Source organism: Nuphar pumila, chromosome 4 (assembly GCF_984573655.1).
Source record: "Nuphar pumila chromosome 4, dmNupPumi1.hap1.1, whole genome shotgun sequence".
Classification (NCBI taxonomy): Eukaryota; Viridiplantae; Streptophyta; class Magnoliopsida; order Nymphaeales; family Nymphaeaceae; genus Nuphar; species Nuphar pumila.
The window spans coordinates 121,185,004-121,210,745 of NC_143252.1; the positions used below are offsets into that span (position 1 = coordinate 121,185,004).

Genomic DNA, 25,742 nt, shown 5'->3' on the forward strand with positions numbered 1-25,742 from the left:
CTCATGTTTCCCACCAACCTGCAGTTAGCTGATATCTTCACAAAACCCTTTAGCAAGGACAAATTTCTTTTTCTTGCTCGCAAGTTGGGCGTTACACGCTCCAACTTGAGGGGGAGTCTTAGTATTCACGATATTCAATTATCTTGAGACCAGAATAATCCCCTGATATTCGGTCTCATGATAATCATAAGTCATCAACACAACAACCGTATAGCAGAAAATGTGGAAGGCCAGTTGGTGAGATGGTGCCAAATGAAAGCAGCTTCAGATAAAGATCACACCAAACATGATCAACAAATAGCAAAAAATGTGATAACGATAACAATTATCGTATCTTACTATTTGTTGTTGTAATTGTCGGTTATTTTGTAAATAGTGTATATATGTAGCAATGTTTTGCGTTAGTTTAATATACAACAACAACAACAACTACGCCTTCATCCCAAAACAATTGGGGTCAGCGATATGAACCAAAAAAGAAATTCATTTTGGGTCTTCCACATGAATCCTTTTCCTCCAATCATTTCTATCCAACGCCATGTCCTCGATGAGGTTCAAAGCATTCATATCCTTTCCAATCATCTCCATCAAAGTCTTCCTAGGCCTACCTCGACCTCTTTTAACTAATATATTTTCCCATTTCTCCAACCTTCTAACTGGAGCATCATTAGGCCTTCGCCGAATATGTCCAAACCACCGTAAACGATTCTCTCGCATCTTATTTTCAATGGGTGCAACACCTACCTTCTTACGTATCTCTTCATTCTGAATCTTATCTTTTATTGTATTTCCACACATCCATCTAAGCATCCGCATCTCAGCTACACTCATTTTTTGAATATGATGTCTCTTGGCAGCCCAACATTCTGTACCATATAGTAAAGCGGGTCTAATAGTCGTCCTATAAAACTTTCCCTTCAACCGCAATGGCATTCTACGATCGCACAACACTCCAGTAGCACTTTTCCATTTCATCCACCCAACCTTTATCCTATGATTTACATCTCCATCCATTTCTCCATACTTTTGAATGATGGATCCCAAATATTTGAAATAATCATTCACCGGTATATCTTGCTCACCAAGCTTCACTACACTCCCATCACTACTTCGTTGCTTACTAAACCGACATTCCATATATTCAGTCTTACTCTCACTCAACTTAAAACCTCTAGCTTCCAATGTCTGTCTCCATAATTCTAACTTAGCATTAACCCCAGCTCTAGACTCATCAATCAAAACAATATCATCAGCAAACAACATACACCACGGTACATTTTCTTGAATTGATCTCGTAAGCTCATCCATCACTATCGCAAATAGGAAAGGGCTTAAAGCAGATCCTTGATGTAACCCAACCGTTATCGGAAAATTGGTTGTCACCCCTCCACAAGTGCGGACATTGGTTACTACTCCTTCATACATATCTTTAATTATACTAATGTACTTGAGAGAAACACCTTTCTTCATCATTGTCCACCAGAGAACGTCCCTAGGTACTCTATCGTATGCCTTCTCTAAATCAATAAAAACCATATATAAATCTTTGTTCCTCTCTCTATATCTTTCAATAAGTTGTCTAAGAAGATGTATAGCTTCCATGGTTGATCTTCCAGGCATAAAACCAAATTGATTCTCCGATATCATGACAACCTTCCTCAACCTAGACTCAATCACCCTCTCCCAAAGTTTCATAGTATGACTCATGAGTTTTATACCACGATAGTTTGTGCAATCTTGTATATCACCCTTATTCTTATATAAAGGCACCAAAGTACTCTTCCTCCACTCATTAGGCATCTTATTTGTTCGCCAAATCAAGTTAAAAAGATTTGTCAACCATTCTAAACCTTTCTCTCCCAAGCATTTCCAAGCTTCGATAGGTATACCACCTGGGCCAACTGCCCTTCTTGATTTCATTTTCTTCAAAGCCTCTGCAATTTCTTTCTTTTGAATCTTGCGCATGAAGTCACGATTTATCTCATGAAAAGGAATGGAGAAGTCTCCAAGATCTTGAGCATGACTATCATTAAATAGCTTATCAAAATAATCTTTCCATCTCTCCTTAATCTCCTCATCTTTGACTAAAACCCTTTGCGTTTCATCTTTGATACATCTAACCATACCCAAATCCTTCGATTTCCTATCTCTCATCTTTGCAATCCTATAAATATCCTTCTCGCCTTCTTTGGTATCCAACTTGTCATAAACCTCCTTATATACCTTAGCCCTCGCGTTTCGAACAACTTTTTTAGCTTCCTTCTTTGCTATCATATACTTCTCCAAATTCTCATTATCACGACTCTTACTTAGATTTCTATAACACTCTCTTTTAACCTTAATAGCTAATTTGACATCCTCGTTCCACCATGATGTATCCTTACCTAGTGGTGCACCGCCTTTAGACTCACCCAATACCTCCTTAGCTACTTTTCTCATACCACCCGCTATCTTATTCCACATTGATTCTGAATCCTCCTCGAGACACCAATCAACTTCCTTAACTACCTGCTCTACAAACATTCCTTGTTTAGCTCCTTTCAGTGCCCACCACTTAATTCTAGGATCTATCCTATGTCTATCCCTTTTGCGGCATTGTCTAATTCTAAGATCTAAAATTAAGACTCTATGTTGTGTAGCTACACTTTCTCCTGGTATAACCTTACAATCGATGCAACAACCCCTATCTCTCTTTCTAAGTAGAAAAAAATCTATCTGACTCGTATTAACCCCACTTTTAAATGTTACTAGGTGAGACTCCCTCTTCCTAAACCAAGTGTTTGCTAAGATCATATCATAGGACAAACAAAAATCTAAAATCCTTTCTCCACTTTCATTTCTTTCTCCTATACCATAGCCTCCATGGATATTCTCAAATCCATCCCTACTAATGCCTACATGTCCATTAAGGTCACCGCCGATGAAAAGCTTTTCTCCATAAGATGTCTCTTGTACTACTCCATCTAAATCTTCCCAAAATTGATGCTTAATGGAATCATCTAAACCTACTTGAGGTGCATAAACACTAATAATATTAATAATGTCCGTACCTAATACTAATTTAATAAGTAAAATTCTATCACCCTTCCTACGGACCTCAACTACATTATCTATAAACTGACGACTCATAACAATCCCTACTCCATTCCTATTCCTATTTATTCCTGTATACCAAATCTTATATCCCCAAGGTTCTATCACTTTAGCTTTCTCACCTACCCATTTGGTCTCTTGAAGACATAAAATATCAATCTTTCTCCTACACATAACATCTACTAACGCTACCAACTTACCAGTTAAAGACCCTATGTTCCAAGTGGCTAACCTAATTTTATGGTCTTGGACTAACTTCTTTACCCCCACCCGTCCAACAAAGTGAGGGAACCCTTGCCTATTTGACACCACACCCGGGCGCCGGTGTGACGCGTCGCTTCTGGGCGACGACCTAGCAACCCTTGCACATTTATCACTGCCTCCGAGCCTAGAGAGTACAGCGCGTCGCTCAGTAGGGAACGCCCCAACGAAATTCTCATATTGGTTCATTTTCATAGGATATGACAAAGTTTTTATGCTGGCTGTCACAAGCCTACCGCAACCCTCCTCCTTTATCCGGGCTTGGGACCGGCAGTGTATAACTACACAAGCGGAGTTTGCGTTAGTTTAATATATCTGAAATAAATCAGATAACGATTTACTGATTTTCTCTAAGTATCGATCTTCACAATGCTTTATCACATTATGTCAATGATATCTATAAGAAAAGAAGTATAACACTAGATCAATCAATTTATAAGATATCCTTGTCTTTTTCATTCTCTTTTTGAGAGAAACAAGAAAGAAAGAGATGGATCGACCATACCCACCATAGAGAAAGAGAGAGAGATCTCAAAACGAAGGTGGAGGACTTGAGAAAGTTGAGTCACACACTAGGAAGAGATGAAGTGCTTTGCTCCAACTTTGGTGGATGAATTTTTTCTTAAAAAAAAAATCAGATTTTTGAAAAAAAATCTTTCAAAATTTTCATTAGTTTGTGATAAATAAAAAAAATATAAATTTTCTTTCCTACCTTCACTTTTCTTATTATTTTCTCACTTTTGCCCTTAAAAGTTCATGCCTTTTTTTCATTGAAGACCTTTTAAGCTCTCTTTGGGTGAAGGGTATCAGAAAAGTTCAGAGGGTGTTAGAGACGGTTACATGACGTGGAAAGTGAAAGGAAGCATATCTGCCAACTCTAAATACCAAAAATTTTAAATTTCAACTTATTTGATAAAAAAATATTTACAATTTGAATCATAAAGATTATGATGGATTTCTAAATTTTCTATGGTTCAAATTTTTTACCTTATTTATCTTAATAAATCTCATATTCATCTATTTTACTCTATTATTAACTAAAATAATAGTGCAATTAAGAGGCTAGCAACCAGAGGTAGGCAATGGACCGACCTGACCCGATAATGGACCGGGCCATTGACCCAGTCGGCCCAATTAAATTTGGGCCTATAAATTGACGGGCTGAGCCAACAACATGCCCATTGAGAAAACCTTGACCCACTTTCCGCTATGCCTGTGGGCATAATCGGGTCAGGTTAGAATTATTATATTATATGTAAAATAAATATTTTATATTATATATAAAATAATATATATGTATATACACATAATATATGTATGTAAATATTATAAAATATATATACATATGTGCTAACCCAGCTCGTTGTGGGTCAAGTTTGGGACTAATTTATAAGTTCTAGCCCAGCTCATGGCAAGCTGAGCCTGGCTAGCCTGCAGGCTACTAGACTCATTGCTATCTGTACTAGGTGTGGCAAAATCTGACCTGACCCGCCAACCCGCTTCTTAGCCGGGTTAGGGTTTGGCTTAAATGGGTCGACCCACCTAACCCGTTTATTAAATGGGTCGTGTTCGTGTTATGGGTATGCCAACCCGTTTAATAAACGGGTTAGGCTGGTGGGTCAACCCGTTTACACGAACCCGTCAACCCGCAACCCGTTTATATATATATATATAACCCTAACTCCTAACTTTAGAGTTGAGTCATCCACCTAACTCCTTCCTACCCAGCCCGAGACCTCTCCTCTCCTGTGGTGGTGTGCGCTTGTGCGGTTATCATGTCTATGTTATTGGGTTGACCCGTTTAATAAATGGGTCACCGTGTCGTGTAATCATGTCGTGTCAACCCGACCCGTTTATTAAATGGGTTAACCGTGTCGTGTTGGGTTACCCGTTTAATAAATGGGTTGTGTTCCTGTTTGCCACATCCGACCAGTTTAATAAACGAGTCGTATTTATGCTTAAACAAAAAAAGGGAGTCCACAATTCAATTAAAACCTATTTTTGTTGAAGTTTAATTTTGTATTTGCCCGACTCCTTGCAAGTCCCTCTAACAGGTTCTCAAGCGGAGCCATCTGGTCCGACCCAAGAAAAACAAGAAAGAAAAAGAAAAAAAATCCGATTATTTTAGCACAAACAACACCTTTCAATCACCGGCATCTTGTCGCATCTGCCGGAAAACCGGATGCCTCCCCCTCCTCCTGCTGCATCTCCCCTTCTTCCCTGACCAGAGAGAGAGAGAGAGAGAGAGAGAGAGAGAGAGAGAGAGAGAGAGATGGACATCCTGTTCGCTCAGATCCAGGCGGACCTTCGGTCGAGCGACGCGCTGCGGCAGTCGGGGGCGCTGCTGCAGGCGCTGCAGCAGTGCGCGGCGGGTAGGGACGTGTCGTCGCTGGCCCGGTGCGCCTGCGAGGAGATCATCGCGTCCCCTGCGTCGGCCGTGTCCAAGAAGCTGGCCTTCGACCTGGTGCGCTCCACCCGCCTCACCCCCGACCTCTGGGAGATCGTCTGCCGCGGCCTCCGCAACGACCTCGACTTCCCAGACCCTGATGTCGCCGCCGCCGCCGTCTCCGCCCTCGCCTCCGTCCCCTCCCACCGCCTCTCCGCGCTCATCCCCGAGTGCACCAAGCAGATCTCCGCCGCCCTCGTCTCCGACAGCCCCTCCCTCCGCCGCTCCACCACAGAGACCCTCGGCTGCATCCTCTCCCGCGACGATCTCGTCACCCTCTGCGAGTCCAACGTCAACCTCCTCGACCGCGTCGGCGGCTGGTGGCGCCAGATCGCCACCAACATGCTCGATCCCTCCGACGCCGTCGCCAAGGTCGCCTTCGAGTCCGTCGGCCGCCTCTTCCAGGAGTTCGCCTCCAAGCGCATGAGCCGCCTCGCTGGCGACAAGCTCGTCTCCAGCGAGAATTCCCTCGCCATCCGCTCCGGCTGGGTCGCCGCCATAGTCGCCTTCGTCTGGACCAAGCGCAACCAGCTCATGGCCAGGTCCCTTGTCCTCCCCGTCGAGAGCTTCCGCGCCAGCGTCTACCCCATCGTCTACGGCATCAAGGCCGTCGCCTCCGGCACCGCCGACGTCCTCAAGAAGCTATCCAAGAGTGGGGGCGAAGCCAATTTGGGGGCCGCAGATCTCAGTTGCAGCGCCGAGAAGGTCGTCGGCGTCTCCGATGTCGTATCCCACCTGGTCCCCTTCCTCGCCTCTTCCTTGGATCCACCGTTGATCTTCGAGGTGGCGATGAATCTGCTCTCCCTGGCGGACGTGGCCGGAGGGAAGCCCGAGTGGGCGTCCGCGTCTATCATTGCCATCCTCACCCTGTGGGATAGGCAGGAGTTCTCTTCTGCGAGGGAAAGCATCGTTAGGGCCGTCGTTACCAATCTTCATCTGCTTGATCTTCACATGCAGGTGTGCTTCTTTTGTCTATCCATCTGTTTTCTGTTTCAAATTCGTTCTTCCATTGTTCTTTTCAGTCAATACGATAGTTCTAGTAAGCCATTCGAAATGGGGACGTTTGTAGAATTGTGGTAGTCGACTAGTTTCACTTCATATGTTATCAACTCTCTATCGATCAACATTCATCAGTCCAGGAGCCAAGAAGTTCATGTGTCAATATCAGTATCTCTCTTTAAGAACACCACGTCACAGTGATCTTTAAGTATTTCAATGGTGGTTCTTCTGTTTTGGAGGAATTTTTGGTGCCCATATGTCAGTACAATCGGTCTAGGAAGGTTTGATGATCTCTCTTCTTGCAGTAGCCATTTGAAACATGGACATGTATAAAAGGGCGGTAGTCTACTACTCTCCTATGATATGTCATCAGATCTCTATCGATCCATGTGCATCAGTCTCGGAGCCAAGACATTCATGTATGAATATTTCCTCTAATCAGCGTCGCCCTTTAATACACCGCTTTAATGATTGCAAAGAAGTTCCATTGATGCAAGTTTATACGCCAAAATTTGTCCTACCAAGCTGAAAATAACCACTAGACCTGTGTTTGCCACCTGCATTGGTATTCTCCTTTGCTGTTATTTTGTATCTGGTTTGAAACAGGTACATGGAAAATTGTGTGCAACTTCTTTCTTCAGCATTCATCATGTAGTCTATTGAAATGTTTGCCCGAGAAAAGTTCTCATCATCTATCTGCCTGAACACACTCAGATTGAGACTTTACTCTCGGTTCATTTCTAGAAGTACAGAAGTTTGCTGGAGGTACGTGCTGCCTATAGCAGACAGTAGGCAACTTACGTAGGGTCAGTTAAAGTTGGTACATACTTTAGACATGTGATCAGGTTTTAATTGCACTGAAAGAATGAACTTTGGAAAAATCTTGCTTTTTGTCTGACTCCATCATCCAGCTTTTGATGTGATCTTAAACTATATTCATGCTGTCTGACAGGAATATAGAATATCACGAAGGAAAAAACGGGAACATTATGATACTCTAAGTTCAATAAAATGAAATATGATTGTTTACAAAGAAATCTTTTTATGATTAACCGCCTAGTTGTTTAGCTACTGGTTACAGCATTTAGTCACGTAAATAAACTATTCAAGTCAACTTATATTTTTTGTAAGAATGGAAAAGGTTTACTCCGGGAACTTTTCTTCCCCTGCGTTATATAGTTAATGTTTTACTGATCTGTGAAAAGTACCTATGTAACATGGGTACTTCCAAAATGGTTCCATACCTATGTTGAACTATGTCGACCCCAGTACTGGTACTTCGTGGGCATAGGTCAGGCCAGTTTCCATTCTGACTGGATCTGGATCTGACCCATTATCTATTATGTCAGTCCATTTCATCCATTCATCATGGTTGCTTTTATCATAGTTACCAAAATCTTCTTGCTACATGGGGGAGCTCGCTTCTTCAAAAATATGCTTCGGAAGCAGGAAACTCCTCGCTTCCCTGAAATGAGGGAAGCTTTGTGACATCTGCTTCCAAAAATATGGTAAACCCGGTTCCCGTTTCTGGGAATCTTGTTTCTCTCTTCGCTTTTGAAATCGATTCTCTCTCACTTAACGTTTCCCTCTCGCTTCTTGTCGCTTTTCCCTCACTTCCTACCCTTTTTATGTTAAAAATAATATTTTTTTGTGACAAGCTTGCGTATTGATTCTTTATCACTTTCTACTCGTTTTCATGTCCCTTCTTATTTGTTTTCACTCTTGCTTTATATTGCTTCCTATGCATTTCCTTTTCGTTTCTTATTCAATTCCATAATCCCTTTGCAATAGCATCATGATTTCTGTTTCATAATATTTTTTAACACTCGTTTCCCAACTTCTGCTTCACGCATTACTTTTGATATCCATTTCAGTTCATAGTAACTGTGATTTTCATCCATTCTTGTATTGTGATACACACGCAAACATATACATACATACATATATGTATGTATGTATATGCATGCTACTGTGTTTCTTGAAAAGCTATTGCTTGGTGTGAATATGCCTGCTACTCTGTGGTTTTCAGTGTTTTCTTAAAACTTTAAATGGTTTGTCTTAAAAAATTCTTGAGCTTCTCTTCACCCATACAAAACTCCAGATAAATAAATTGAGAGGACAATCACAAAGTAACATTACAAATTCAATTCGAAAGAATCCTATGCCACAGTAGTGCATTGTCTCCAATGATGGAGCTTTTATATAAAAGTTAAGGGGGAATGGAGCATCACTGAAGACAAAAAAGCTTTGTTTTATTTATGGTAGTTTTTAAGAAGTCCATCACATAACAATCTATGATAGCGGGTTACAGCATGCCAAGTAAAAGTTTGTCTTATGCTGCAAGGTGTAGAAACTGTCAAGCATTTTGGTAGTCATCCATTCTTCCAAGCATTTTCTCTTTTAATCTTTGCCTCAACTGGGCTTATGCGTTTGAGCTAAATGGCAGCACAGAGCTAAACTGAGGAGTTTTGGGGTTAAAACTGGGGATGAGATTGCATCATCCTTGGAGATAGTGGTAGTTGTCACTGATGGTATATTTAGAAGGAGAATAACTCAAGAACTGTTCCACATTAATTGTTCTAGCGGAACATATAGGATGGGAATTGACTTGTATTTTGTAGCATTTGCTGCTTTCTGCTGTTTATCATGTCGTTATGTGATGCTGCAGCACCTGCCAATTTTTGTTTAATTTAACAAAATGTACTTTGGACTTTGTTGCATCTATGCAAGAGGTTCTTTGTCAGATATCTTTGCATTTATTTTATCTCCTTATCTCCTCTTTTCCTGTTTTGGCAATTGAACTTTTGTGTCAGCTAGTCATTTGATAGGTTTCTTTGGTTTTAGTGCCATGTCCTTTTTGCCTCTATTCTTTTAATGCTGAGTATCTGATTGGACAGCCTGTAATCTAGGGCAGGCCTCAGATTGGAACCATGACCTATGGTTCCTGTCATCTTGTTCTTCTTGTTCAAGTGCTTCATCAGTGGTTATATTGGATTTTTTATGTCAGGATTTTTGTTATAGACATGCATTTGCTTTTGCTATTATTTTTAAATGTGAACCTTTATTCTAGCTTGTAGCTTGATCAAAATCTAGTTTGGATATTGTTGTGTTGCGGCTCATTATCTTATTTTAACTGATCAACATTCATATCATAGTTCATGACCAACTATGTTCTGAAAATAGTTTATCATGTTGGCAGGTTTCACTGTTTAAGAGGTTACTAGTAATGGTCAGAAATTTGAGGGTAGAATCTGACCGGATGCATGCTCTAGCTTGTATTTGCCGTACTGCCCTTTGCGTTGATCTTTTTGCTAAGGAAAGTGTAAGGAGAGGCCAGAAACCGTTATCTGGAACAGATATTGCATCACTTTTTGAGGATGCAAGGATAAAAGAAGACCTAAACAGTATAACAAGTAAAAGCTTATTCAGGGAGGAACTGGTGGCTTCCCTTATGGAAAGTTGTTTTCAGCTATCTCTTCCACTTCCCGAGCAAAAGAATTCTGGTATGGAGAGTAGAGTAATTGGAGCTTTGGCTTATGGAACTGGATATGGTGCATTGAACTGGACAGAGTCTGCACTAGAAGTTGTGGAGGTTTGCAGGCCATGTGTAAAGTGGGACTGTGAGGGGCGGACCTACGCCATTGATTGTTACTTAAAGTTGCTTGTACGGCTTTGCCATATTTATGATACAAGGGGAGGTGTGAAAAAAGTTAAAGATGGGGCTTCACAGGATCAGATTCTAAATGAAACTAGGTTACAGGCCTTGCAAAGGCTTCTTGTAAAAGATCTGCGTGAGGTCAGTTTAGTCATAGATTTGTTTAAATTGAATCATATGATTTTTTATGATCCTAAAGTTTGCTAGATTAGATTACAAAATGTATTGCTTGACGTGAAAGCAATGTTTGTTGTTTCGTTTTCGTTTATTGTGAACTGTTCCCTTGTTATTTTCCCTTGATGATATCTGCAAAGTGCATGTGAGGGGCCTGCAAGTAAGTGCTTATTGTTATCAACTATAGATGGTGTTCCTTCATAGTTCTCTTAAGTTTATTTTCTATTCTGTCTGAAGTTGGTAATACTGTTCAATTTTATGAATTTTTTATGGTTCTTGAAAATACTTTGTTGTTTTTAACTTGCAAATGTATTCTTCTTCCCTCATTTTTTTTTGTGCTTATAGGAGGGTATTAGAAGCAGCATGGGCGTTATGCCCTTTGAGTGTCTTTTTTGTATTGTCAGTGTGTTTTAGCTTTTTAATGTATGTTGTATATGTCACTCTTAGTGGCATCATATAATAACTTGGATTTGTTTATGTCATGGCATACGTATTAGGAATCTTCTTCTGGTCAGGTAGCCAGGTACGAGTAGGCAAGTTTAGGATAGGTGGTTCAGGTCATGGACTCGTGGTAGGCTACTTCTAGGCTCAGTTGCAAGCAAAAAGCGACCTTTGATCCGTCACCCTGGTTACTTTGGTAACTCTTTCTGTTGAAAAAGTGAACAGGTGCGAAGATTTCCAAAAAAGGATGATCAATCCACTTGTGCCAATATGTTGTTCCTCTTTGCTTCTGTCTTTTTTTAGTAACTCTTTCTGTTGAAAAAGAGAACAGTGGCGAAGATTTCCAAAAAAGGATGACCAATCCAATCGTGCCAATCTGTTTTTCCTCTCTGCTTCTCTCTTTTTTTACAAACAAATAAATGAAGTGCTGTAGGTCCCAGTTAACAAAGATTTGTTGGGATGGAAACTGGAAAATCAAGTTGTTCATTTGGCTACTGAAGACGCTCACGGGCATAAGATTTTGATGTTTGAAATCCAATGGTTAAAGTCCATGTACAACTTGGTGAATATGTATCAGAAAAAATATGCATGACTTGTCCTTTTAGTGACCGCATTTTATACATTTGTTTAATATAAAAGAGATTAAGCTTATTAAGCTTAAGAAGGCATGCCACACACATTAGGAATCATGCACTTTCATCTCCATTGTGTTACTCTGCCACCCAGAAACAGGTGGAGTCTTTTTACATTCTGGGATTTGGCCATCTTCCTTCTTTGCACCCCTGTGATGTACTTGTGGAATACAAGTGTTTAGGAACTTGCTTTTTGCCTTAGAAACAAATGGCAAAGGTTAGGAAAATAATGGTATTTATTTCTCAAGCTATATAGAATTGAAAGAAAAAAGGCATTAACACAAGCAAGAAGTGGAATAGGAACTTGAATGAGCATGGCAAACATTGGGAGAATGGGCAAAGGCAAAATCTAAAAGAATGAAAATGGAGCCTTTGTCCTGTATTTAAAGTCTAGTCTACACTCTTGCTTGTGCTTGACTGAAGAATAAAGGACTTGGTTGATGGTTGCAATTGAAGCTTGTCTCATTGCCAAGAGGAAAGCATCCCTCTTGGCCATCAAAAGTTACCACATCTAACTAAATGTAGCTAGCATTTACAATGGAAGACTTTGTGGGGATAAAGATGGAGTCTCCAAGGGCTGCATGGTTCTGCCAATGGTCAGATTTCTCCTTAAGAGCTTGTTTGATCTCCCATCCCATGCCAGATTTCGGACAACGCGGCCGCTGGGAATGGGGGGATCTAACAAATGATGGACGCGCTACATCCTTATTTCGTTGATCCAACCGTTCCACCCCCCTGTTACGCTGAGAACAGGATGGGGGAAGGACTTAAAAACAATAAAAAAGTTGGGCGGGGGAGGGGTCTAACCTCGACCCTCTCATTCTCCCCACCCCCCTCTCTCTCTCTCTCTCACCCCTTTGCAGCGGCTTGGCGAGGCCACCGACGGAGAGGACACCAGCGGCTGGTGAGGCCACTGCCGGTCGGCCACGACACCCTGCTCTCTCTCTCTCTCTCTCTTCTTCTTCTTCTTCTCCTTCTCTCTGATTAGGGCTTTGATTAGAGTTTTGATTAGAGATCTGAATAAAAAATTCTTTGATTAGGGCTTTGAATCATTTTTTTTAATTAGGGCTTTTTATATTTAGTTTGATTAGGGGTTTTCTTTGATTTCTTTATCTCAAATTTTTAATTACTGCTTTTGATATATAATTTGATTAGGACTTTTCTTTATTTGATTAAGTTTTCTTTGATTAAGGCTTTGAATCAAATTTCTTAAATTAGGGTTTTTTATAATTAATTTGATTAGAGTTTTTTTCTTTTATTAGAGCTTTAAATCAAATTTCTTTAAATAGGGCTTTTTATAGTTAATTTGATTAAGGCTTTTATTGTATTCGATTAGGGATGTTTTTCTTTGATTTTCTTTTATTGGGGTTTTTTATATTTTTTTATTATGATTTCTTTGATTTTGTGGCTTATTTATAAATTATTTTTCTTGTAGTTTAAGGTTTTTTGGTTTATTTATGATTTATTTTCTTGTATTTTAGGGTTTTATAATTTTTTTTTTCATTTGTATATAAAATATTATGAATTCTTATTTTTCTCTCAAATTACCCAAAATTTAAACATTTTTTTTCGTACTTGGATCCAATTTGAAGCATTTATATATCAAAAAATTTCAATTCTTATTTTTTTCTCAAATTACCCAAACTTTAAACATTTTTTAGTTTTTAGATCCAATCCGAGATCTATATCCGAAGTTAAAATCCATAATAAACATGTTAAAACACTCATATGGTTGGTCTGATCGAGTCGTACGATCCAAAGCGAAGTTATACGACCCATTATCCATGTGTTTCCATGCTGTCCGCACAGCATAAAACAAACGTTGGACTTTGGAACTCAACTTCCGTGTACAGTTGAAACAAACGTTGGATGGAGTACAGTTCTTACAGAACAGACAAAACCTGTGTTCTGTCTGTTTTGATCTTTCGTTCCGTCCAATCTTGTACAAGCCATCAAACATACCCTAAGTCACTCGGAGAAAAACATGCAACATTTGAACCTATGGCCAGCTCCCCCATTATACTACATTGTGATGGTCTGAGATGAATAATTCAGTGGCAACCCTTCACTATACTGCATTGTGTTGGTCTGGGATGAATAATTCAGTGGCAACCCTTTGCTAAGGAGCACACTTGTGGTTTCCATGAAGAGGTCGGATGGTTATCTCACTTGTATCATACCATAAGGGCTTTTAGAATCTTTCTTTCTGCCAGTCCCCTCTCCTGCCAAGAACTTCTACAACCTCTATCTCATTGGGAAATGAAAGAAAATTTCATCCATGTTCAGTAAAAATAAGAATGGTCTTGGTATAACTTCATTCTCAGTTTCCCAGTACCCTCTCTGACACTAGTGACACACACAAGGAATAAGAAGAGGAAGAACTTAGACAATTGCATACCAACTTCTCTCTCCCTCACATGTGGGGTTCCTTGACCTCTATGGAGTTCACTAAAAAGATTTGGAAATGCCATGCTGGTTTTATATATTGTTTAAGGGTGTTTAAGTAAATTTATAAACAAAAGGCAGATATATTGCTTGTACTTTGGGAACAGGACTTTTTGCCTCTAAAAAGACTTGGAAATGCCATGCTGGTTTTATATAGTCACGTTAAGGGTGTTTAAGTAAATTTATGAATATTGATTGTACTTTGGAAACATGCCATTTTTTAATGTGGTCTGTTGATAATCTTGCTAGTTGCTACCAAATGCATGCTGATGAGAAATAATGCATGAAACCGTCATGTTGTTCAAGGTAAAAAACAAGTGTGGTGCATATCCATGAAAGACCATGCATATTAACAGAAGCAAGCACAATCTGACATTATCATGCAGCCCCTAATTCCTGCATCATTTTCCTTTTTCTCTTTATTGGCTGTCATATTGTTATTAGCTAGTAATATATATTAGTGGGGTCCTGTTGTAATGTTTGTATACGTATTGTGGTGCTCCTACTCTAGGCGTTGAGGCCACTTGTGCATGGTATGGTTGTAATGTTTGTGTTGGATTTTGATTGCCATTTATGAGTGTAAATTTGATTTTTTTAAGATGTATTTTGTGTTAAATCTAAACAGTGTTTTCCTATAATGCCAACCCTCACAGATAGATCCTTACGGGTAAAGCTAACATGTTTAACCTATGTTTTACATCCTCTTTCTTTTCCACATCATAAAATATTAATTGTGAATTTTATGAGTTGTCTATTTTTATTTGTCTGTGCCTTGATATTCTTGTAGAGCAAAAGAGAAATAGTATCTTAAGAAATTTAGGGTATGGTACTTTTCTATTGGTTTTCATTTTGAAAATTTGTGTCTTATTTTAAGTTTAAGGGTAATTGATTATCTTTTTTCTCATGCATTGTCCCTTTCTGGTTTTATCTCTCTTCTGGTCTTATTATCTAAATAGTGCATTTCAGTTTGGGCACGTCATTATCATTTTCTATTAATGGTTGATTTCTTTCTTGACTTGTTAGGTTAATACACCACGAATATGTGCACGTCTTGTTTGGGCTATAGCAGAACATTTTGACCTTGAAGGTCTGGATCCACTTCTTGCTGATGACCCTGAAGATCCATTAAACATCCTCATATCAAATATCCATAAGGTATTATTCAACATAGACCCATCAGCAATTGCTTCAAATAGACTTCAAGATGTGCAAGCAGTTCTATTGTGTGCACAACGTTTAGGATCTCGTCACCCAAGAGCAGGGCAGCTCTTGACTAAAGAGCTTGAAGATTTTCGGAATAGTAACCTGGCTGACGCTGTAAGCAAGCATCAATGTCGTCTAATATTGCAGATTATTAAGTACATCACAAATCATCCTGAAAGCAGGTATATGCACAGTGTTCTACAATTTGTACAATGTCGTGTCACTTGCTCATTTTATTAGTTTCTCTCTTTTCAACGCACATTAATCATGCCATCTTTTCCAATTAGGACCGGTAGTTTTATTTTGTCTATCTTTTGGAAGTATGTATTGTTTATTAAGTTTTGCTGAGAAAAACATATCTAATTTAGAAATTGAAGGTGTCCTATGTCCTTTTCTTGCTATCATGATATCATCATATCTGGCCTCATGCCATTGTCACAGCATAAAATTCCAAGGCCTGTGCACCCTATTTGGATTTAAATTTTATTCATATCAAGGTGTAACTATCTGAACACTTTATTTTGCTGCTGAAATGTAGTAGGGCCATTTTTTTTGATATCGCCTCCTTTTTTTCGTTCCTTTTCCTTCTCTTGATTTGTAAGTTACTGAAGGTTTGTCCAGAATGATTAAGGGAACCCCCTATATTTCTATGCTCTTTAAGTATTTGAAAACCACATTTGTGTTCCTCTTTTTTTTTAAATTGTTTTTGTTTCCAATGTTGTCTTCTTGTGATTTCTTACATGTAGCACAATTACTTCTATGGATTGGGTCACCTAGGTCAGTTCTTGCTTTAACTTCATCAAATCTTGGTTTGTGTTTGGTTAGTCTTTTCTGTCCTCACATCTTTTCTTTAGACCTAGGAGTAGGTGGGTTTGAGGCCGAGGATTGCCATCCCACTCCTCATACCTAAGAGTGATATTTCCTTACACTGACTAGATCAAGTATATGGAATGGTTTTGGCTTTTTGTACCCATTTTTTTATGCATGCTTTGGTCTGAGTGTATATTATTGGAAGGATTTAGAATCATCTCTAATGCATCTTTGCATTCAGTTCTCTGGTTAAAATATTCTCGGTACCTTCACTGAACTATTAGTGAGAGTTGCTTTTATTTTAGTCCAATGCTTAGTTCTTCAACTGGATTTGATTTGTGCTGCTTCTCTTCTTCACCATATGCCATCATAGTGTCACATGTTGGGTTTTGTGTGTTTGTCTTCCTTTTGTGTTCACATGTGCTGTTGTAATGCAATACTATGGTCTTTCATAATATTTTATGTGGTTCTGTAATACTTTTTCTGATCCATTTGAGTAATTTGCATTCAGAAATTATTTGTTTTTTACTGCCATGGCTTTAAATAGTAAGAATTCAAGGCTTCATTTTGATAATATAAGTGTTTATAGCTTTGCTTTTGGTAGCATACATGTTTTCTATAATGTTTGTTCTGGTGGTTCACTTTTTTACTTTGTTCAGATGGGCAGGGGTTGGTGAAGCCAGGGGAGATTACCCATTTACCCATCACAAGCTTACTGTGCAATTTTTTGAAGCTTCTGCAGCTCAAGACAGAAAGCTGGAAGGTTTGGTTCATAAGGCCATCCAAGAGTTATGGAGACCAGATCCTGGTGAACTTACACTTTTGCTAACAAAGGGCATCGACTCTGCTTTTCTAAAGGTGCCACCTAGTGCTTGTACTTTAAGTGGCAGCAGTGATCCCTGCTTTGTTGAAGCCTATCATTTGTCTGATTCAATTGATGGAAGGATTACTCTTCACCTAAAGGTCCTGTTCTTCCCTTGAAGTTACATGATTTTCAAAGCTAATGTTGCTAGACATTTTTAAATTCACCCATCCATCACTTGGTACTCTTACTGATTAATGATGGAATGATACATTGATATTCTTTTTGATTGTGGTGGACTTCCTCTCGAGTTCTTATGAATAATATTGCATTAGTATGCTTGAGTGGATGAACTTGAACTTTAACCAAGAAAAGGCTTCTCATTTGTGTCTAGAATTTCTGTTTATGCAGTGACTTCTGTCCTATATTCCACTTGAATCACCAAGTAGCATTTCAGCGTTCTTCATGTTTTACTGTTGAAATGTTCTTTTGCCCTAAACATTTGATTCTTTTTGGAGGGAAATAATCTATTAGAAATGATGACAAGGTGTCGTTGCAAAACGATGGAACAACCATGAAATTTTGCTTATTATTTGGTTATAGAAAAAAGGTCAAGAAACATGCAGATCTACTCTATGAATTGCCTATTTCTTAAGGTGAGAAGACAATAACTTCAACTATGGATAAAAAACACCTCATGCCCCATAGAACATATACTTATAGTTATATGTAAGAAAAGTAAAGAAAACTCAAATTCAGTAAAGCACAGAAGGAACGAGTTTGCTAACATGACACCTGAGTTATTCTAATCTATGTAGTAGGAACCTTGAAATAGAAAAAGGAGTTGCTGTAACTTTTCAACAACAGTATTCAGGTTTAGTGATTGCTTCAATATGAAAAGACGGTATTGTGAGAATACTCGCCAGAGGAAATAAAAAACAGGAAGCAGTTTATATCTTTAGAGGATTCAGAATGTGGGAAGCGAGTGGAGCTGTATGGAGAATCGTTTAGCAAATGAAATGTGAAATTGTGTGAAATACTGATAAATTGGAGGTAAGAAGAAAACTTTGAATAACTGAAGATCACAGTCAAGAACTATATCATACTATTAGAAAATTTCTAGATCGCTTAAGAGAATATCACACAAAAACTACAAAATATTCAGAAAGCAAAGTCTTAATAATCTTATTTTGGACACTGAACATTGAAATACTAAGGAGTTTGTGCAATAATTTATGCATAGTTTATCAAGTATATTACAAATCTAGGAAACTTCAACTAAGCCTAACTGCATAACTTAACTACTACTAAATAATTTTTGAGCAATAGACAAATATGCTAAGAGTAGAAGCGTTTAAATGGATGTAGTTGTAAAATGATATATAATGCCAATCAGTGTTATAAAAAACACGCCTTGAGGCACAAAAGCCGCGCCTTGCCTTGAGGCGCGGCCCTTTGTGCCTCAAGGCGCAAGCCTGAGGCGCAACAAATATTTTTTTTACAACAAGACTTCTGAGACGTAATCAAAAAGATTTTTGTAGGTTAATCTCATATATTTTCCAGTTATTTCAGTTATGTAATAAGTTTCTTAGTATATTACTATATTTTAACTTTTGTTGGTTAATCTCGTATATTTTTCAGTTATTTCAGTCATGTAATTAGTTTCTTAATATATTTTAACTTTTGTTGGTTAATTTCATATATTTTTCAGTTATGTAATCAGTTTTTTAGTTACTTTTATATGTTAATCTCATATTTTTAGAATAATCTCATATATTTTAACTTTTGTAGGTTAATCTTATATATTTTTCAGTTATTTCAGTTATGTAATAAGTTTCTTAGTATATTTTAACTTTTTTTGGTTAATCTCATATATTTTCCAATTATATAATCAGTTTTTAGTTACTTTTATATGTTAATCTCATATTTTTTAGTACTTATTTGAGATTTTCTATTTCTTATTGGTTGTTATTTCATCAATAAAGCATTTCTTTATTTATTTGTATTTTTAGATATTCTTTTTATAATTTTTTAAAAGTTTTCAATTTTTTTTTGAGGCTTACGCTTTATGTCTCGAGGCTTACGCCTCACCTCGGTTTTTGGTGGAGCGCCTCGCTACGCCTCAACACTTTTCACTAAAGTAGAAAATCATTTGTTCTTTTCGTCTAAAAGACAAACTTATAAAGAAATGACAATATATTCATATTATCTCAAAAATTGCAAAATGTCTAACATCTAAACAATGTTATACATATATCACTGATTCACTATCAGTTTATAAAAAAATTTAAAATTCAAATGGTGTCTTGACTTGGAATCGGGATTCCCATGATTGGGATTCGGGATTTTTACTTTTAAGTGATTCCGGTAACTATGGCTGTGACTATGACCTAATCATAGCAAGTGTATATATTTTGTGTTTATGGTTTTCAATGGTGTGTGTTATTTCTTTTTTCTCTGAAATATTTCTGTGGTCTGAGGTACATGGGTGCTTTACATTGCTTTCAACTCTTATGCCTAACACATATGATGTCATTCTATGTCACATGGACTCTTCTAAAGGGTCGCCGCAACCGCGTCGACGCGACGCGACACGACGTGGATGCGGCTATTTTAAAAATCAGCCGCACCGGATGTGGTCAAACTTTTCTGGATGCGGTCAACCACACCCAAGGTTATAAGTGTCCAGAAATGGACATTTCGGTCTAAACAAAATTGTGTAAAAAAAAATCGTGTTAGAGCACATTTGTACAAAACACAACCCCCATCCTATTCTCGACCCTTCCTCTGCGCCTCTCGTCCCCACTCCTCCTCCTCCTACCGGCACCCACGACGACAGGTAATCCTCCTCCTCCCTTCTTCTTCCTCCCCCCATGCCTCCTCCTATCTCTTTCTTCCTCTTCCTTCTCCTCGTCTTCCTCTTCTCTCTCTCTTTCCTTCTTCCTTTTCCTCCTCCTCCCCAAGGTGGCTCTCATGGTTGTTGTTGCTGCCTCTTGTTTCATTGCTACTTAATATGTTTATATTAGGCTTCAACAATTTACCTGAATACCCTTAATACAGAAACATTTTACATGGTTTACAAGAATACAATGGTGAACTGGTTCGCGGATCTATCCTGACCCAATCCGGATATAATAAGACATCATTTTCTAATAGCCTCCCTCATGTTGTACATGTTGATTGAATCATGGACAACTTGCTCTTTAGGAATCATAATCTTGCTCTTGTAAGACCTTTGGTGAAGATGTCCGCAACTTGATTATGGAAATCAACATACTTGGCTTCGATCTCTTTGTCCTCAATCTTCTCTCAAATGAAGTGTGAATGAAGTGCTGATTTATCTGGATATGCTTGGTCCTGCTAAGATGGACAGGGTTCAACGAGATCTTACTGGCACTTTGATTGTCATAGCATATAACAAAACATCAATCTTTTGATTCAGCGTAGACATAATGTGTCTGATCCTATGTCACACGGACTCGGCTAAAGGGTTGCCGCACCCGCGTCGACACGCACAGACTCGGGTGCGGACTCGGGTGCGGCTTTGGACTCGGCCCGGACTCGGTCAACTCCGAGTCGGACTCGGTCAACGAGTCCGGGCCGAGTCCGACCACATTTTGGACTCGGTCAACTTTGACCGAGTCCAAAATTGTCCAGTTCGAGTTTTAAATTTTGTTTTGGATCTGGGTCGGGTCGGGTCCAAACCCGACCCAGATCCAAATTTTTTTGGCAGCCGAACCCTAAAAGGGGTTTATCGACAAGGAGAGGGGCTTACCCTCTCGATTTTGCCTCTCCCCCTCAGCCCCTGCAGCTTTCTCCTGCAACCACGCCGGCGATCCGAACTCCGGCGACAGGCAGCCACCGTCTCCCCCTCCGTCAGGTATGTCGACCCTGCTCGTAGCCTCCCTCCCTGCACCCTCTGCTCGCAGAGGAGGGGCTCGGTCCCCCTCCCTACACCCTCTGCTCGCAGGGGAGGGGCTCGGCCCCCCTCCCTGCACCCTCTGCTCGCAGGGGAGGGGCTCGTCCCCTCCCTGCACCCTCTGCTCGCAGGGGAGGGGCTCGGCCCCTCCCTGCACCCTCTGCTGGCAGAGGAGGGGCTCGACCCCCCTCCCTGCACCCTCTGCTCGCAGGGGAGGGGCTCGGCCCCTCCCTGCACCCTCTGCTGGCAGAGGAGGGGCTCGCCCCCCCTCCCTGCACCCTTTGCACGCAGAAGAGGGGCTCGACCCCCCTCCCTGCACCCTTTGCACGCAGAAGAGGGGCTCGGCCCCTCCCTGCACCCTCTGCTCGCAGAGGAGGGGCTCGGCCCCCCTTCCTGCACCCTCGGTTCGCAGGGGAGGGGCTCGGCCCCCCTCCCTGCACTCTCTGCTCGCAGGGGAGGGGCTCGGCCCCCCTCCCTGCACCCTCTGCTCGCAGAGGAGGGGCTCGGCCCCCCTCTTTGCACCCTCTGCTCGCAGGGGAGGGGCTCGGCCCCTCCCTGCACCCTCTGCTCGCAGGGGAGGGGCTCGGCCCCCCTCACTGCACCCTTTGCACGCAGAAGAGGGGCTCGGCCCCCCTCCCTGCACCCTCTGCTCGCAGGGGAGGGGCTCGGCCCCTCCCTGCACCCTCTGCTCACAGAGGAGGGGCTCGGCCCCCCTCCCTGCACCCTCTGCTCGCAGAAGAGGGGCTCAGCCCCTCCAATATTCCCTGTTTTATTAACTTTATTTTATTTACTTATTTAATTATTTTCTTTTCAGTTTTCACTTTTCAGATATAATGGCGAGTTCTAGCGGTAGTGTCAATACATTTGGTTCAAGTTCTAACCCTGAATTAGATGTTTCTCAACCACTTTGGAGGCTTGTGACAAAAGGGATAAAAGCTAGTAGTGGTGGTGGTGGGAATGTGCAGTTTCATTGTAATTTATGTAAGACTGTTTTCACAGGTTCTTATACGCGTGTGAAAGCACATCTTTTGCATATTCGTGGTCAAGGAATTAGGGCATGTTCTGGGGTTGACAAAGACATGTTAAAGCAATTAAAAAAAGAACAAGAGGAAGCTGAAAAGAAGAAAATTGCAGAGATGAAAAGCGATTCGATTAATTTGTCTTTTCCTACTGCTAGTGATACACAAGAAGAGCTTTTAAAGAAAAGAAAGATGGAAAACAATAAAACAATACAAGCGTCATTCAAAAACATGGCAAGAGCAGAAATTGATAAAAAGATTGGTCGATTCTTTTACTCAAGCTCAATTCCTTTTAATGTAGCTAGAAGTCCATACTGGAAAGATATGATTACATCTTTGGCTAATTGCAATTTGAGTGGTTATGTGCCTCCTAGTTCAGAAAAACTAAGAACAGTCATTCTTGCAGAGGAAAAAAATAGAATTGAAGAAAGATATTGCACTTGATGATTCAGAATTTTACAATCATGTACATTCAGTTTTAGTGAGAAGATGGGATAAAAGCAATACACCTTTACATTGCATGGCACACTCTCTCAATCCAAAATACTATGCAAAAAAATGGTTGACAGAAGGTGTTGGTCGTGTTTCTCCAAATGAAGATCCTGAGATATCAAGAAATAGAATGATATATTTGGGAAGAGTTTTTAATGATCCTCACATGTTTAAGGTTGTAAATAGTGAGTTTGGCAAGTTTTCTACTGGAAGATTTGATTCTTTAGCAGCACTTGTGGCAAGGGACGAGGAAGATCCCCTTAATTGGTGGGCAACATATGGATCAGAGACACAAAATCTGCAACGTCTTGCAATGAAGTTGTTATCTCAACCTGCTACATCATCTTGTTGTGAAAGAAATTGGAGTACATATGCTCAAATTCACAACATTAAAAGAAACAAACTCACTAGTAAAAGAGCAGAGGATTTGGTATATGTTCACTCAAATCTACGATTAATTTCTCGCCGCACCAAAGAAGAGTATAGGTACTTTTTTTTCTTTGTATTCAAAGTTTGTATTTAAATATTTCATATTTGTATTCAAAGTTTTAAGTTAGATACTAATATAGTGATTTTTTGATGCAGTTGTGGACCATCCAAGAATTGGGATGTAAATCCAGAAGATTTTGACTTGGAGGGAGAACATAATTTACATACTCTCAACATGGACTACATCGATCATGTTCTTCCTTCTAATTCAGACGATGAGGCAGATTTATGATAAGTTTTGTTGTTTATCACACTCACAAGCTTCTTTATGTGTTATATTTTGGTAAGTTTGTGTTGTTAAGAATTGCTTTTTTTTTGCTTTAAAATTTACAATCTTTATGTGTTAATTTATTGTTATATATATATAATTATAATATTTAAAATATATATTTTTTAATATATATATATATATATATATATATATATATATATAGCCGAGTCCCCGTGTCCAAATTTTTTGGAATTGCGCCGCACCCGTGTCGCACCCGCACCCGCACCCGCACCCATGTGACATAGGTCTGATCTGCTCCAAGATACTAAGTTGTTTCTCAAGAACACATAGTACCCTGAAATGGACCTCCGCATATCAGGATCTCCTGCCCAGTCAGCATCTGTGAACCCAAAAATGATTAAAGGATCCCACTTATTTAGAACATATCGTAAGCCATTACTGAGAGTGCCTTTATTATATCTTAGAATACGCTTTACAACTTTCATATGCCCTTCTCTCGCTTCGTGCATAAACTACGGCACTTGGCTAACTGCATACACAATATCTGGACGAGTGAAACTCATATATTGTAGTGTTCTCACTATACTTTTGTAGATTGTTCCATCTTGAATGAGTTGACTTTCATCAATTCTCTGTTTCTCATTAACAAGCATAAGGGTGGAAATCGGCTTACAATCCTTCATTCCAGTCCTTTTTAATAAATCTATGGCATATTTTTGCTGAGAAAGTAACATTTGATTTGTTGTTCGATCAATCTCAACCAATGTTGTAAGAAGCGTTGAGGCATAGCGAGGCGCTCCACCAAAAACCGAGGTGAGGCGTAAAACGTAAGCCTCAAAATTTTTTTTTGAAAACTTTAAAAAAATTATAAAAAAATATCTAGAAATACAAATAAATAAAGAAATGCTTTATTGATGAAATAACGACCAATAAGAAATAGAAAATCTCAAATAAGTACTAAAAAATATGAGATTAACATATAAAAGTAACTAAAAACTGATTATATAACTGAAAAATATACAAGATTAACCAAAAAAAGTTAAAATTTACTAAGAAACTGATTACATAACTGAAATAACTGGAAAATATATGAGATTATTCTAAAAAATATGAGATTAACATATAAAAGTAACTAAAAAAATGATTGCATAACTGGAAAATATATGAGATTAACCAACAAAAGATAAAATATACTAAGAAACCGATTACATAACTGGAAAATATATGAGATTAACCAACAAAAGTTCAAATATATGAGATTATTCTAAAAAGTATGAGATCAACATATAAAGTAACTTAAAAACTGATTACATAACTGGAAAATATATGAGATTAACCAAAAAAAAGTTAAAATATACTAAGAAACTGATTACATAACTGAAATAACTCGAAAATATATAAGATTAACCTATAAAAGTTAAAATATATGAGATTATTCTAAAAAATGTGAGATTAACATATAAAAGTAACTAAAAACTGATTACATAATTGGAAAATATATGAGATTAACCAACAAAAGTTAAAATATACTAAGAATCTGAATAACTGAAAAATATATGAGATTAACCTACAAAAGTTAAAATATATGAGATTATTCTAAAAATTATGAGATTAACATATAAAATTAACTAAAAAACTGATTACATAACTAAAAAATATATGAGATTAACCAACAAAAGTTAAAATATATTAAGAAACTAATTACATGACTGAAATAACTGAAAAATTTACGAGATTAACCAACAAAAGTTAAAATATAGTAATATACTAATAAACTTATTACATAACTGAAATAACTGGAAAATATATGAGATTAACCTATAAAAACTTTGTTGATTATGTCTCTGAAATCTTGTTGTAAATTTTTTTTTTGCGCTTCAGGCTTTCGCCTTGAGGCACATAGGGCCGCGCCTCAAGGCGAGGCACGCCTTTTGCGCCTAAAGGCACGTTTTTGATAACACTGATCCCAACACCTAGGAAAAACTTGAGGTTTCCCAAATCCTTCATCTCAAAACACCTTTTCAAGTATTCTTTTAGTTCTGCCATACGCTGATCAGAACTTCCAGTAATCACAATGTCATCTACGTATATCAACAAAATGGTAATTCCATGCCTTCCAATGCAAACTAAAAAGAAAATAATCTACTTGGCTTCGTTGAAAACCATATCTTCGAATTTCATCAGAAAACATTTGAAACAAAGCCCTTGAAGCCTGCTTTAATCTATACAATGATCTCTATAAAAGGCATATCTTATTCGCTGGGTCTTCCTATGAAAAGCCCATGGGGTTGTTTCATATAGACCTCTTCTCTGATCGTGAAGGAAAGCGTTCTTTACATCCATCTGGTGCATTCCCCAATTATGCATCAATGCGAGTCATAAAACCAATCAGATAGTTTTCATATTTATTACAAGGCTGAATGTTTCATCATAATCCAATCCGTATTCCTGTCCGTGCCCTTTTGCTACAAGATGGTATTTAAAACACTCTGGGCTGCCATCCGCCTTATGTTTTATCTTGTATACCCACTTGCTGCCAACGACATTTTTGTCAACAGGTCTGTCCACTATTTTCTATGTTAGACATGCATGCAACACACTCATTTCTTCGTTCATAGCCTCAACCCAAC

At 38.9% G+C, this 25,742-nt stretch overlaps 1 protein-coding gene across 1 annotated transcript in view; it reads left to right on the forward strand.

Annotated features, from left to right (window-relative positions):
* The first annotated feature begins 5,470 nt into the window (after nt 1-5,470).
* The window catches only part of TPLATE (ARM repeat superfamily protein), a 61,572-nt gene continuing 41,300 nt past the window's right edge, over nt 5,471-25,742 (forward strand). The window contains exons 1-4 of the mRNA XM_090003376.1: nt 5,471-6,757; nt 9,999-10,595; nt 15,170-15,531; nt 16,819-17,122. Of these exons, the coding sequence (XP_089859502.1) occupies nt 5,627-6,757; nt 9,999-10,595; nt 15,170-15,531; nt 16,819-17,122 (2,394 nt within the window). The 5' untranslated portion in view covers nt 5,471-5,626. The remainder of the gene's footprint in view (nt 6,758-9,998; nt 10,596-15,169; nt 15,532-16,818; nt 17,123-25,742) is intronic.